At 48.9% G+C, this 16,064-nt stretch overlaps 1 protein-coding gene across 2 annotated transcripts in view; it reads left to right on the top strand.

The window, feature by feature from the left end:
- LOC119372472 (DNA-binding protein P3A2) overlaps positions 1–16,064 on the top strand; it is a 210,871-nt gene that overhangs the window by 138,429 nt on the left and 56,378 nt on the right. For both annotated transcript variants that reach the window (XM_037642941.2, XM_037642943.2), the window contains exon 5: positions 4,742–4,921. In XM_037642941.2, coding sequence (XP_037498869.1) covers positions 4,742–4,921 — 180 coding nt within the window. The remainder of the gene's footprint in view (positions 1–4,741; positions 4,922–16,064) is intronic.

The following is a 16,064-nucleotide window of genomic DNA, read 5'->3' as shown; positions in this document are numbered from 1 at the left end:
CGCTGGGCAGTTCGAACCTTTGTACGTCCATACTTAAGCGTAGTAATACTAGAAGCAAAGTTATAATTCTTGCAAACAAATTGAGCTTTGTACAAGTTGAAGCACATTACAAACAAACTTACTCTGACGACCCCAGACCATGCCCGTGTGGTCTAATATTTATTTATTCAAACGCACCTTGCAGGCATTGCGTAAGGGGGGTAATGGAGTAAAATGTTTAAGATGTACAATAACTTCAAGAAAAAAAAAGGAAGGGTATGACTATATACGGAAATGTGAACAAGAAAAAAAACTACAGTTACAGTAACTGTATCGTGACGGGTGTCTGGCAAAGGACAGAGGCAACTACATGTTGACAGGAACAAGAAGAACGGCAGGGTTTATTAACACGTCTTTATATAGGTGGTGGGGGTGGGGCAGTCTTCCAACGATATCTTCCAAAGGGGGTTGCAAAGGTACATATTTTGGACGTTTTGTCGTCCAGCGAAATCTGGTGAAAACCAGAATTTGCGTCTAGACAGCTAAAATAGGCTGCACCAGCCAATTCTCCTTCCATGTCCTCGCGCTTTGGGAGCTGATAATGCTGCCTTTTTACATGCTCGTTTATCTTTCTTGGATCCATGCAAATACGAAGCCTGCCATCTTTTTTCTTAACCAAGACCAAGGGGCTTACCCAGTCTGTGGGGCCATCCTGTTTCCTGATGATGCCTGCACGCTGCATTCTTTGAAGCTCGTCTCAGAGTGGCACTCACAGAGACAGGGGAACCCACCGGGCTGGTTGGACGACTGGCGTTGCCGAAGGTTGCAAGACTATGCTGTAGGGCTTCTTTAGGCAGCCTAGCCCCTGGAAGACATGCTTGCAATCCCTAATTGCTTCGTACTCTGAAGCCTTGACACTGGCCACCATCCGTTGAACGAGCCCCAACGCTTCGCTTGCTTCCAGTCCAAGTAAGGCTTGGCGGCCATTCTTCACGACGAAAAATTTCACTGTGGTGGAAGAGTTACCGAGAGTGATTTTCAGTTGCGCCGTTCCAAAGTGAGTAATCACGCCCCCGTTGTAAGCTCGCAGCACCGCACCTGTGGGCGTTAACGTTTCCGCCCCTGGAATCTTGCGGTACACCGAGAACGGTAGCAGGTTGGCCTGTGAACCAGTGTCCACCTTGAAGGCGATGTTTCTTCCAGCAATTTCAGCTTCCACCTTCCAATCTTTGCTGCCTCCTCTGTCACTTCCAATTTCTAGAACGTCAAAGTCGTCATCACTGCTGTCCTTGCTCACTTGGCCAACACCAGACATTTCTCGACAACAAACCGCGAAGTGGTGAAGCTTGCGACATTCATTGCATCTTTTACCGTAGGCTGGACACTTTCTTGGCAAGTGTCGTCGATTGCACTTTTTGCAACGGTACTGCTTGCAATCCTCATCACTTTTGCCTCGCGATGTTGTCGCATGCCTTGAAACAGCATCGATGCGATTCTCCGTGGCGTTCCAAACCTCCTTTCGCTGTGCCAATGATTCTGCCACCTTGCACAGTTCTTCCGCTTTCAGCAACGTTAAAGACTTCTCCCGAAGCATTTTTTCTTGCAGCTTCAAGTCATTCGTGCCAAACACGATTTGATCCCTGATCAGAGAATCTCGCTGCTCTCCAAAGTTGCATTGCGCGGCTTGCCTTTTGAGGTCGCGGACAAATTTCTCGAAAGGTTCTCCCTCTGCCTGCTTCCTTGACCGAAACACGTAGCGTTTTTGAACTTCATTGCTCACCTCAGCACAGTAGGACTCGAATTTCCCAGCGAGCGTTGCGTAGTCGTCCTTGCTTTCGTCTTCCTCGAACTTGAACATGTTAAACACGTCGAGCGCTTCATCACCGGCTACGCTTAGCAGCAGCGCAGCTTCGCTTCGAGGATGCTCCTTCGTTGTGGTCGCCTGCAGGTACAGGTCGAACTTCTGTCTGAAGCGCCTCCAATTTTCCGAGAGGTTGCCGGTCAGTTGCAAGGGTGGCCGAGCCTTGAGAAGATCCATCGTTGTCGCTGGTATCCCACTTCTGACACCATGTAACGTGTCGGGTGTCTGACAAAGGACAGAGGCAACTACATGTTGACGGGAACAAGCTGAAACACAGGGTTTATTAACACGTCTTTATATAGGGGGCGGGGCAGTCTCAGTGATGAATGCACCGATGACGATAACACAGTCAACACGCTGACACGATAACACAGACAGCGCATGTCCGATACAGTAACATATATGGGAAGATAAATAAACATTGTGTTAAATAATATTGCCACGTGCGTTTCTTATTATCACTTTTGCTGTGTTCGGTTTTCGCCCACAAAGACTGTCAGCAACGCTCACCAGATGTCACGTGGTCGTGACGTTGACGAAGGCAGCAGTCAGCACGTCCAAGATGAAACTCTTTATTTGGCCGAACTTGTGGCTGAGAAACTGAAAGTCAAACTACAGCAATACACTGACAGCGGCGAGTCGACCGTCGAGCAACTGACAAGCGGTGAAGCGCGTCGGCATTTATACACGTGCCGTCAAATATTCCAGCGTTTTCGCTGGTTGTCGCGCAAACTCTAGAATAAGCTCGAGTGTTCGCGTCTTGCGCGAAATCTTAACAAAACGATCTACAATAACCCCGAAGCTTCTCGATCAATGAGGCGCGGTTTGCGCTGAGCGTTGCTGACAGTCTGTGGGCGAAAACTAAATACAGCAAAAGTGATAATAAGAAACGCACGTGGCAATATACAGTAAAAGCTCGTTAACTCCACACCCGTCAATTCGCAAAATCGGATAATTCGGATGCGTTCTCTGGTCCTGTCAAGCCTGTGTATGGTTCAGTGGCATCAGACTCTCGTTAATTCAGTCATATTTGGCTGCAAGCCGCTTAATTTGGATGATTGTCGGAGCATGCCGAGTGCAAAGCACCGCAAATGTGAGACGCAACGGAGTGAAAACGGCGTTCACTGACAACCGAAACGAGGCGGCATAGTCTGCATTGTCATCATCATCAGCGCGAACCATACAGTTACGACGGTAATTATGTTTCGGATTAGTTAGCACAGGGAGGTCTTCAGCCGCGGTCACATTGTGAACAAAGTCGAGAGTGGCGAAAATTGCGGCTTTTGCACTGCTCTTATGCAAAGTACTGTACGTATAGGATTTACGATTCATCGAGAAAATAAAAGTGTATTGACGTAATAGACATTTGTTTATCGTTTTCTCGATACTTTAGATAATTTGGACATTTTTTCCAGTTCCGTGAAATCGAAATTAACGAGCTTTTACTGTACAACAAAACAAAGGGAATAGGCAAGAGAAAATACACTTTGGACCGTGACAGCTGATTGTACAACAAAATTTGACACATTAAAATATGAACAATATACTTAAAGAATGAATCATACATTAGTAAAGTAAAGCAGTTTTTGAATCTTAGGCGAAGCTGACCTCAAGTTAGCATTGACAAAGTCCAGCATTTTGCAAGCTCTTGCTGCTACATATTCAACATGTTTATCCAAGCTTAGTAGTGGTTTATTAGTGGTTTGGAGGAAGAATGAACCCCGAGATTGTCACTTTTATTAGCTTGTTACCAGACACATTGACGGTCCTTCTCATGAAGTGACCTGCCCAGGTTTACTAAACACCTGTTTCTTTAATGGGAAGACGGGAAAGGGTTGTGTGTGCCAAGGGTGGCTTGCACAGGATGTCCTAGAGATCCTGCAGTGGACACCGTATCTACTTGTGTAATGAGCCCGTCCCGCTTGACTTTTGTCATTGAGAAAATAGCTCTTTATTTTTTATTTTATTTTTTTACGTCGTTTTTATTTTGGTGTGATTTCCGGTGCTGTCGACAATCGTAATAACGTAAAACCAGACCGTCGTACCTCACGCAACGATTGAGAAGTGTTTAAAAAACTGTTTTAAGAAGCATGCTAAACTGCTGCTGCAAGCAATGCATCTGTGAACGGCACTGGTCAGAACTTAAAAATCTCTCTTTCGTGTGCCATCTGGCAAATGCAGAAGAGAGCTCCTTTCTTTATGGCACCATGCAAGCACCGCGGCGTGCAGCCAGAGCACCAAACAATGTGCCGTGGACATCTGCTGCACAAGCTACGGTGGGCTGGTAAATAACCCGTTTCAAGCTCCAGGCCACTGAGCATGCGTTGCGGCATGGGAACCTTGCAGCTCGATGGCATTTCAGCTTCAATGCTGTGCGTGTGCACTGTTGAGCAGAGGATGCACCACGAATTTCGAGGGCACGCAAGTTTCTGCTTGCCAAGAGCACAGCGTTGGACCGTGTCAAGAGGCTCCGAAGGCTGTGTCTCACCAACCGATTCAGAAGCTGATCGCAGCCAGAAATCGCGGTATTCCTGCTTGCAATGTCAAAGCCTGCAGCGTATGGACGGCTAGATTCATACGTTGAAATGGACTGTGCCTCAGAAGGCGGCGTATGACACTCAAAGTAAACGTGTTCCATCACTGTGTTATTTGCGTCCTGCAGGAGGAGCAGTTCTTCTTTCGGGCACCGATCAAACTGCTCTGAACTTTGACGGTAGAAACGAAAAGTGTGTAAGTGAGGACGATGGGTGCACGGCAAGTCGCTGCTAATGGCAGGAAGCTGCCACCATTTGTTGCTTCCCTAGAACCCGTTGGCATCTGTGCTCAAGGAGCCGAAAACAGAGCTGGTTCTGCATGAGGGTGACGGTACGAGTCCTTGAAGGATGGCATCTCTTTTGCCAGGTGTTTGGAGCCCACCCTCTGGAGACGGTGGTGCGTGCTTGCCGGGGTGTCCTGGTGGGTGAGCTGGAGGCCGCCCTAGCCCAACAAGCCCCACCGCAGGCCCAGGACGACCCAACACTGCACGAGCTGCCCCCCCTGGTCGTCGACGGCATCCCCACGCCAGTCGAGAAGATGACCCAGGTAGCTTTACTTGGACGCTCTTGTTAACACGGCCTCACGGGTGTGGCCGCCCTATCTAGTGGAGTGCATTGATCTTGCCATTGCACTGCCAAGCTGTCAAAGGTATCATTCTTGTATGGTTTTGCTGCACACTGAAAACTTGGCTCTAAGCACTTCCACTTGAAATTTCTTTTTGAAATCACTGCCTATTATCTCGTTGCAGCAATAATTTTTGGCGTGGACTGCAATTTCAGGGAATAACGATCAACTGCCGTGTCTCCTCCGAAGCAGTTTTATTCCACGTGGGACCCATTTCGTGACGGGTGTTCATTCGCAATGGCACAGCAAGCATTTCACTGTTGTGGATTTCACTTGTACTGTGAACAAGTCCCCGAGACCCAAAAGAAATAATCAAAAGGCTCTTACCCACTGTTTGGATGCATGATAAGGAAAGGAAAAGTGACAGTGCGCTATGCAACAGGGCAGCTGTTGGGTTGAGTGTGGTGGTTATTCTGTTTCCTTCTCCTGCGGTAAAACGTACATACAGGTCAAACTGGCAGACGCCTAAATAAAAGATTAAAAGGCACGGACAAAGTCATTTCCAGGCATTTGGAAATACACTGCTTTGATAACGAATGCGCACTTCACGTTGAAAATATGCTGGTGCTCTCGCAAATGATTAGATGAAAAAACAAAGCCGCACAGGTAGATGCATACCTACCAACTCTCCCGATTTCTGACCTGTCTTTGTGACTGTGGGATCGCGGCCATAAATCTCCTGGTGAACAGCCTCAACCCGATTTCGAAAAAAAAAAAGCTGCAGTACTCGTGAGGCCACTGCTGCGGCACACCTTCGTGCATGCGGCAACTATGCAGCACACGAGCACTTCTGGTGCTACTATGGTACAGTTGTTCTAAAGTATGACCAAGCTTTGCGAGTGTGTGGTGCTCACCGATATTGTACTGCATCATGTTGACTGATTGATAAAGTGTAGCCCACTTATAACAAACCCACTTACAGCAAAATAGCAGTTATAATGAAGTGACCTTGATTTCCCATTCTAATTTCTGCATTTTCAATGTATTTTAGGTCCAGTTTTAATGAAGTAAGTAAACGCAACTCACCAGATATAGCGAAGCACCTTTTTTTTTTTAAACAAAAAATTCTTCCATCAAACGTTCTCCCAAGCTTTTACGCGAATCAGCAAGGCCGAAAAAGCACCAATTCTTGCAAAAGGAGCTTGATGTGGGCGAGTTGGTGAAGCATACTGGTAAATTTAACGTTTAACTGTTTAAGTGTTCCTTTCTTGTCCTTGTGTACGTTGCGCAACGTTAAATTTACCAGTACACCAATTCTTGGCTCCCGGTCGCCTCCGCCAGCATCGTTCGCCCTTTCACCCCACTCGGCTCCTCGGCTTGCTTCACCGCATCACACAGTCGCCCAGTCGCCGTCTCCAGAACAAGCGAATGCTTCCCCTTTTTTTTTTTTCCAGTGCCAGGCAGGCCGACAGCTGGGTAAAAGGTTGCCGGTATCATCACGTTTCTCGTCACACTGCGTGCTAAGTTTGTTTGACAAGAAAGCCGCCCCATGCTTTGGGCCACCCCAGCCCGGTTTTGCTTGTGGCACCCCATCCTGGTAAAAAAGCGAAGCAAATAGGTGCGCTCCTAAACTGCTTTTTCTCCACGGTGCGGCGCCACCAGCAAAGCCTGCCTGTCTGCGCTCACAAAGCACAACAGCAGAAGCACTCGTGCTGTCAAAGTTCACAGGTAAAAAACGGATGGTCGCAGCACGCTTGGACTTTCCCGCAGTAACAGCTTGGCCTGCCTGTGCAACGACGACCTTTTCAACTATGTCGAGTCCAGTGATACCCGCAGTGTCTACCACGTCCACGGCCAAACAAAAGGTGCTCTCTCTCAAAGTGAAATGCACCATTTTGGATGAAGTTCGCGAGAACAGCAAGAAGACTGACATTGTGCGGAAGTGTGGCATAGCCCAGTCAACTTTGGCGGCCATCATTAAAAATCCAAACAAAATTTATGCCGGTTTGGACGATGATGTTGGCAGCAGTGAGCGGAAGCAGATCTGTGCTGCCACTTACAGCGATGTAGAAGCAGCGCTCTACAAGTTGTTTGTTCATGACCCCTTTAAAATTTACTATACCTAGGGCATATAAGCCGGTATAACAAGATTTTAAACTTAAAAAATGGTGAATCGATGTGAGGGTAATACAGTAAAACCTCATTAATTCGAGCTCGGGTATTTCAAAATCCCGCATAATTCGAAGGATTTCTGCGGCCCCATATTTTGCAATGTAAATTTGAGTGGATAATTTGAAGCGGCAGTCAGTAACAGTCCAGTTAATTCAAAAACTTCCGGTGCCATGTGCCAATTCCTGATCACGATTTAGCCGCAAATCCGCAGAAACGATGGCCCTTAGGAGCCACAAGGCAGTGCAGTGTAGCGATACTAATGGGGGACAAGTTAAGCATCCCAGCCTTGCTGCTACCAGCGCAAGAAAAAAGAAAGAGGTCTTGTGGTCAGCTGAAATGGATGCCTGCGGAAAAGAAGACGTGCTTCACTGCAGCACAGCGGTGACACGCGGGCAGCATGACGCATGCTTCTCACAACGTCAGCACGTCATGATTTACCCATTCTTTCTGGGAAAATAGAGAACTTAATTAAGGACGGTCTGACGGAATTCGCGATGTATGCAAACCTCCGACTGGCGGTTGTTCTGGCAATTTGCACACTTGCACTGCTGCCGAAGTACTTGCCTGCAACGCCCACTTCAAAAACTCAGTTCAAAAACTTCAATGATCGTCTTTTCCACCCAGAACACATCGCGAATTCCGTCTCACTGGTCATTATTAAATTCTTTATCCTACCAGAAAGAATGGGCGAATGGTCGCATCATGACGCGCTGACGCTGCGAGGAGCAGGTGACATGCTGCCCGCGTGTCACCACTGTGTTGCAGTGAAGCACGTCTTCTTTTCCACAGGCGTGCATTTCAGTTGACCACCAGCCAATTCCCCCTCCCCTTTTTTTTCTTGCGCTGGCAGCAGTGAGGCCCGCCATTTCCCCGGTTTAGAGGCATAATTCGGACCGGGGATTGCTGGAAAATATAACCCTTGGAGCCGCGAACTAGCAGGCACAGCAAACAACCACCTCTGATTACTTCCAGTAATTCAAAGTTCCTTGCATCCCACTTTTTGCATGTTTGGTTAATTCGAAAACCCGCTTAATTCCAATATTTTGAATGTCCCAGTGACTGAATTAAAGAGGTTTTATTGTATGTTCGTTTAACCTTGAAGTGGGACTTCGCGGCAGTGCGAATTTTTTCTGAAAAGGTGTTGTTGAATCTGCCGCGGCAAAAAGATGGCGGGAAACGCCATGCCGCGCAAAGAAGTGGGCGTAAGGCGGGGCTGCTCGAGAGCACGCAATAAAAGGAAAAAGAAGAAGTGTCGGTCTCTTCTCTGTCGCTACATTATTGGTGCCGGAAACCCGGGAGAAGGCCGACATCCCCTGCACCGATGCCGTACCGAGGATGAACAAGTTACGCAGACATCGAGGCGCCCTTCGCAGTGCCACTACCCGACTGCTGTCCGAGGCCAGCGAGATCCTCCTGCAAGGCACACTACAGTCTTCCGCCGACTTGCAGGAACTCATCGATGGGCTTCGTGACAAAGACACAGCTTTTGCCGAACTGGACAAACAGATCGCCTACGCCCTTGACAGTGAGGAGTTTGACGAGGAAATTACGGGCGCGATTGAGTACCACGAGAAGATCGTGAAAGCCGTCAGCAGGCTTCGGTCCGCGCTTGGCGCGCGTGCATCGGTTGGTCCTACCGTCATCGAAGCCAACCAGTCGAGGCATGCGTGGACAAGAGATGGATCCAGCAATTCCATGGGAGCAGCCCACTCGGACGTGACCAGTCAAAACCTCAACGATCAGCGTAGGCCACGAGCACCAGGCCTAGAAGACGCCCTGCCGAACCTTCAAGTATCCGTCTTCAGTGGCGAGAGCAGTGAGTGGCCGGGGTTCTGGGAGCACTACGAGGCGACCATTAACACGCACCCCGATCTCACCAGTATCGAGAAGTTCGAGTACTTGAAGACTTATTTGGCCGGCACTGCGAAGCGAGCCATCGAAGGGATACAGCTGAATGAAGCGAACAACATCGCCGTCAAGGTGCTCATCGTACGATATGGCCGAAAAGACCTCCTCATCGAGGACCACACAGACAGCTTGCTTGCCATTGAATCGGTCCAGTCACCGTCACAAGTATCTAAGCTGTGCAACCTCTACGAGAAAACACAGTTCAGGAATGGCTGTTTGGACAGCCTTTGCATGCCGTCTGCAGAGTACGCGGTTGTTTCGCATCGACTGCCGATGCGCTCATTGCCAGAGGACCGGGCAATCTTGTACCGTAAGCGCACGAACACCGACACGGACGTCGCAGACTCTGCGGGGCAATCAAACGAAGAGCAAGTAAAGGCAGTTCTAAAGTTCATTAAAGTGGAAAACGGCAGAGACGAATGTCAGGTGAGGAAACTACTTCAGGGAAAGCGTCAGCGAACCGCAAGGCAACGGACACCTCAACATCGCCTCATCTACCGTCCACCATAACAGTGCAGTCATCATCGCCAGGAGCTACTTCGAGGCCTAGACAGACCATATTTCCTCTCTGCGGCATGCCAGTAGATGTGACGCGTGACTGCCAAGCCACAACATCAGAGGAGGAAAAGCGCAGACGGCAATTGAGGCAGGCCATCTACTGGGACGAGCCTCTTCCACCTGACGTCGAGGACTTGTGGAAGTGGGAATCGGAACTTCCTGTTCTTTCTGACCATCACTTTTCACGTTACCCGTCATTGACATATGAAGACCACAGAGGCGTGACAGTACATGACCGCCCTCTAACGCAACTGCGAGGACACCAAGGATGCACAGGCGCGGACACCCTGGTACCTCCTAACCGGCAAGCACTTCTTGCAGCTACCAGCGAGAACTACCGGCTATTTGCATAGTTCCCCCGTTCATGACCTGCGAAGGCTTGTGAAGTGTGACCACGAGCTTCTGCAACGGTTGTGGAAAAGCAGGAAGAAAGAATATTTCCTTCGCCTGCGCTCCGCTCATCAGTGCCATCCATCTTTGTTCCCACTGCACGTTGGCGACGTTGATTCTCCAGAATGACAGTGTGCCGATACTGCAGTAAAACTCAGCAGAGTGGTTAAGGCGTATCCAGGCAAAAACGGCATTTCAAACTCGCCTACGCAAACGGCCATCAAGTTCGGCACACGGCTCATTGGCTCTTTCTATTGGAGCAAGCGACCACGCCGCTGCCCCGGGAGGATGTTGAATCTGCCGCGGCAAAAAGATGGCGGGAAACGCCATGCCGCGCACAAGACGCGCGAAGAAGCGGGCGTAAGGCGGGGCTGCTCGAGAGCACGCAATAAAAGGAAAAAGAAGAAGTGTTGAACCAGGGCAACACGGGTGTCAGTATCTTCTCTGTTGCTACAGGTGTATTCACGGTATAGCACCCCTCCACTGCAGTGAAACCACCTTTACAGGGGGTTACATGCGGTTTATATACATGTATTCGTGCATTTCGAATACTTCGAAATTTCCAATAATTTAAATTCAGATCGAAGCGAATTCGAATACTCTATTATTTGTTCGAATATTCAAAGTGCTCGAATATTTGCACAAGCCTGCTATTTTGAGGTGCAAGGGCAAAAAACATTTATTTCTTTAAAAACATGGCGGTACTCTTCGATTTTCGAACTTCTGGCAGCCAGAGGTTAGCCAGCTAGTTCCGGTTCTCACAGAAAACAACGTCGTGGTCACAAGTGTTGAAATCCCAAGACACCCGAAAATGCCCGAAGATTGCAAAATCGAACGCTGGGACAGCCAGCGCAAACGTAAACAAACGCTGCTGCAGCAGATGAAGCTTTGCCCCGCGTAAGTGTCGGTTCTTTCTGCATTGCTCGATTGGAAATACAGTATAACCTCGTTACAACGGATCTGTTTACAACAGACATTCGGATACTACATACCAATTTACGGCGTTATGCCGACCGCCATATTTATTCCACTGATTGAGTTTCGTTTACAACGGATTCTGGTACAACGGACATTCAGATATAATTGACTAAAATGTCAGGCCAGCAAGACTTTTCTACCACGGAGATTCCAGGTTCAAGAACTTCCGACTTCAAACATCGCTTAGGATACTTTCGGGACAGGAACAGTGCGCCGCTGATAACGACGTACCGATTTAAGAACGAAGGCCACCGATCTCCGGTCTGTCGATGATCAGCTATGCCTAGCTGCAGCGACAAAAAATCGGCGTGCAATGTGCTTGGTGTTGCATTTTGAGACGCTGTCACATGTAAGAGGTGACAGGAAAAATGTCATAGAAGAAGAGTAAGACATCAAGCGTAGAGTGACGTCAAACGAAGAGGATGGAAGAAGAGGAGAACGAAATGGGCGATATAAAAAAGGAAGATGACGTGGCCATAGGGGGCCCTGAGTGTTGGAACGGCAGCGCCTGAGCTTGGAAAGCCGGGGACGAGCGTTGCCGGCGTGTGTTCCGGGCGCTCCGGCTCTTCCTCGTGCTATGGCATCGTACCGTAGCCACCGCCTGTTCGAGGACACGTCCACGGACCTGGACCTGGGACCACCAGCAACGCCCAGGACGCGCCATCGGCTGTTGGCCCAAGCGCACTGACCTACGGCACCGCTCCGTAGGCTTCGACCGAGCCAGTCTCTCCTCCCGGGAGACGCTGGCCATCTCAGAGACCTGCGACACCCAGGTCACTGAACCCGGTGCTGCCCACCCTCATCTACAATGCCCGCCCGCATTCGGCCACGGTTAAAGCCTGGGGCATCGACTGGGACGCCGACTTCAACGCCTGTGCCTCCGCAACGCCTCACCTCTGGGACAGAACGCCACGAATGGTGTAAGCGATGAACGCTTCGTACTTTTAGCTGTATATTTCCGTTACTGAACTGATAACTGTGTTTAGCGTTAGTTTCATTTTTGTGTGTTCCTTTTTAATGTTTGCAGTGGTTTGGGATAACAACGTGTGTTTTTCTTTTTTGTGTGTAATTAAAATAGTTGTGTGTAACGCTCTCGCCTCGTCCGTTCTTTCTGGCCAGCTGTTGTCCGGAGATCCGTGACAGACGCTGACGCGTGAAATTGCTAACCGCTGCCACCGCTTCTCCGAGCGGTCGCTGTGCGGCGAGGTTGGCCTGGGGGGGTCCGCTGCCAATGCACAAAATGCCCATCTGCAGTTCTGAAGAAACTGCGGACAATGTGATTCGTTGCTTGCAACAAAAGACATTGCGGCTTCTTCGCTTTCGCATGTCCGCTAGTGTGATGTTCTTGACCGCAAAATTCGGATTCGTCTCGTACATCGGCACCGTGAGTGGAGTTAGGCCTAGCCACGACATCGAGTAGAAAGCTTGATTGCGATGTGCGTGGCTGCGGTGCCCGATGTTTCAAAGTATGTCATGCTCGATGGCGAGTACAAAGAGTTGTCGCACGATGGTCTTCGTCATAGGCTCCGAAGTGCTGATAAGCAGAACCTCTGACAGCGGGTCCAACGAGTCAACGCTATTACAGTCGCACGTCTGCGATGTTCGCGACGAGTGCGGCGCGCTATCGTAATCCGATGATTGAGCTTCCACTTGCAGCTGCGAAACTAAACTGTAAATATATTCTAAATTATCGTCGACCCGTGAACACAGAACGAGTGCGAACGCATCACTAAGTAGCACAATTTTCGACAGCCATGACATCGCGACGCACAAGCAGCAGACGACGCTCCCGAAGCGAGCATCACGGCAGAAGCAGCCACTCGGAGGGGCCTCGAATTGAACTCAAACATGTGCTTTTTGTGCGCTTGTTACTGAATGGAGCAGCTAGCTGAAACAGAGAACTTGAACGCGGAGAAATGCTCTTTACGACGAGCCCAAAATGGTGGCGCCCGGTTGCACTGTTGCCGAGCTGTAATATTGAAAAACGCAGTTTTTTTTTTGTCTTTTGTTTTTTGCTAGTTCCACAATTTTCGCCAAGTCAGCAGACGCAAAAGAATTTTTATAGCACTTCTGCGTAGTTTCAAGCGAAGATATTTTGGAATCAGATAGAAAAAGGGCTACAGAAACTGTGATTTTTGGAAAATCGCTTTTTTTTTTTTTTTTTTTGGTCTCCCGTTAAGAATAAGACCATTTTGTGACTTGTAATTCTCTCCGGTTGTAACAGACCCATTCAGTGTTTACATAAAAGTCTGTTGTAACAGTACTTGGATTTTACATACTCCCTTTACAGCAGACCAAATCCTCTTCACTGTGAAGGCCGGTTGTAATGAGGTTAGACTGTATGTGGGTAGGCTTGCTGAAGAGCTGAAGCAATATTCTCGAGCATATGCAAATGGGATACGATCACCCTCGTTCGCAAGATCACGCGCGATGCGCCCCATTCATGAACAAAACTGCCGTGCCACTAATGGCTTAACAAGTTTATTTCTGCGCAGTGCATGTAACAATCGCAGTACAACACAATGCAAAATCTCGCCGCTAGAGTGTTAGTGTCTCTGAAAGCGACAGCTGCCCATGGTTATCATGTAGGATGTCTCACACACGCGCTGATCAGTTAGCATGCTGTCTTAACTTCAGAATCTTTGCCGCCACTCGTAATTTTGCGCGACGGAACGGGCTTTAGAAGATAACACCAAGCGCAATGGCAACCGAAGGTGAAGTCCCCAAGCGCCCGCACTGCAATCCATCGAGTCCTTACAAAAATGGCAGCGAGCATGCATCGTCTCTTTTTGGCGTCTGATAACCAGAGACCTTCCAGAACTTTTCCAGGACAAATTTGTCCTGGCCACGAAGGAAGGAAAGAACTGCCATGGTCCTGGCAGGTCCTGGCAGCACAAGGATAGGCAGAACTGTCTCTAGCCAGAGAAAAATGAATGCCGTCTGGAAGTATGCCGCACGGTGGATGGAGCAATCCAATAATGAACGTGCTCTGGGAGAAAAGTGTGGAGGAAATGATGTCTGATCGGCCATACGCACTGGGCACAATGGCGGCACATTGGGTTACGTGGCGTGGCGCGTTGTGCAGCGGCGGCAGCGTGTGCGCCATGTGCGCTTCCGTGGGTCTCTTACCAAACCATCACGGACTCTCATTCAGGTCGGCCAGCGTGACTGCCTACCTTTGGGTCTGTGTATGGTTGACAGTGAGCTGAGGCATTGGCTGAAGGGGCGATCGAGCAATTCAGAGAAGATGCGGAGGGGGAAATTAGGCACGGGGGAGAAGCTGCCATCGCCGCTTGCCGGAGCTTCACAGGTACACCAGAGCGGCCTTTCTGCACACCTGAATCAGAGAGTTTTTGACTGCAGCACGTATCGTACAACTGCAGTTTGCCGCGGTGCTGAACGTGGCTGCCGAATAATCGTATTTTCCGGGAACGTATTAACCGCAAAGTATTGACACGTAGCTCTGTTGGGTTATTTTTAGCTTTCACGATTGTGAGCGTGGGAGCAGGGAAATTGTACTAAGCGGAACATAGTATTGTCACAGGGGCGTGACGTTGTCAAAGGCAGCAGTCGGCGTGTCCAAGATGAAACTCTTTATTTGGCCGAACTTGTGGCTGGGAAACTGAAAGTCGGACTACAGCAATACACACTGTACACTGATAGTGGTGAACACAGCGTCGGCCATCGAAAAACTGATCATGGCTGGGATGCGCTGTCTTTTATACATCACACATCGAACTTTCCAGCCTTATCACTGGTGGCTGTGCAAGCTCTGGAATAATCTAGGCTATGCACGTCCTGCGCGCAATCTTAACAAAGTGATGTACACTCAAACCTGAATATAATGAACACGGATATAACGAATTATTGGTTATAACGAAGTAAATGAAAAATTGTCCTGTCATAGATACAGTGTTGTGAATGCATGTTTATAACGAATGCTCGGATATAACAAAGTTATTTTGGTGTTAGATATGACTTTGTTATAATGAGGTTATAGTGTACTACAATCGCGAAGCTTCTGAAACGCTGCGGTATGGGCTGCGTCAAGCGTTGCTAACCGTCCTCGCGGGTCAAACCCGAATACATCAAAATAAAACAAGAAGCGGGCGTGGCAATATCAACAAGGTTCTGCTGTACAACACTAACAAAACGGAGTTGTTTTTTCTGTTATTGCCAGCAAAAGCTCTCACAGTGAAGACGGATAAACGCGTGGGAGGAAAAAAGAGCAAGAATCACGTCACGGTGTTGGTGTGTGCAAACATGGACGGCTCAGGCACGTGGCCTCTATTGGCCATCGGCATGCATAAGAAACCGTGGGACTTCGCCAAGTAGCTGTCAGTGCCAGTAGCGTATACACACAACAGCAAGGCAGGGATGATGGGAGACATCTTCTGTAAGTGGCTGACTGACTTTGACAAGGAGACGCGAAGAAGCTCCAAGTGCTGCTGTTGCTCAACATTTGCAGCGCACACCATTTCAACGCACATCTAAGCACTGTTGAGGTCCTTTTCCTGCCTCCCAACACAACCACCACGCTGCAGCCAATGGACCAGGGAGTGGTTGCCAACTTTATAGTCCACTATTGTCGCCATGTCATCAAGCGTCTGCTCATCGACATCCGAACAGCTGACACCTCAGCTGGTTGAAGGTGCTGCTGGTGAAGGTGTGTCATTTCTTGCTTTTGTAAGTGAAATATACAGTCGCCGACCGATTTTTCGGACCTGTCTGAATATGCGGACTCTGTCACGGCACTGTCACATGCTCCATAGAGTCAATGCATAACACCAACCAAAATTTCGGATGTTTCAAGCCCTTCTCGTTCGATTTTCCAGAATTTTTTTGCGATTGCGAGTCAAAAGCAACCGAAAACCGCCAACAACACTAACACCGTCGCTGCCATTTTCTTTTTCTGCAGCCTCGAATCCGTGTTGCACGCGTATCGTAAGCTGATCTCGCCAGTCGCCTACGGTGTTACATGTGGTCGGTTGTGCTGTTTGCATCGCCGCTTCAACAACCAATAGAGGTTTCATCGCTAGTTGTTACCGATAGCTCCAACACCACTTCCCTTGACAAAAACCTCGAAGCAAGGAAATTAGAGCCGATTGATGGTGGAAAA

Source organism: Rhipicephalus sanguineus, chromosome 10 (genome assembly GCF_013339695.2).
Source record: "Rhipicephalus sanguineus isolate Rsan-2018 chromosome 10, BIME_Rsan_1.4, whole genome shotgun sequence".
In the NCBI taxonomy this organism is placed as follows: Eukaryota; Metazoa; Arthropoda; class Arachnida; order Ixodida; family Ixodidae; genus Rhipicephalus; species Rhipicephalus sanguineus.
This window is presented reverse-complemented; position numbering and strand designations above follow the sequence as displayed.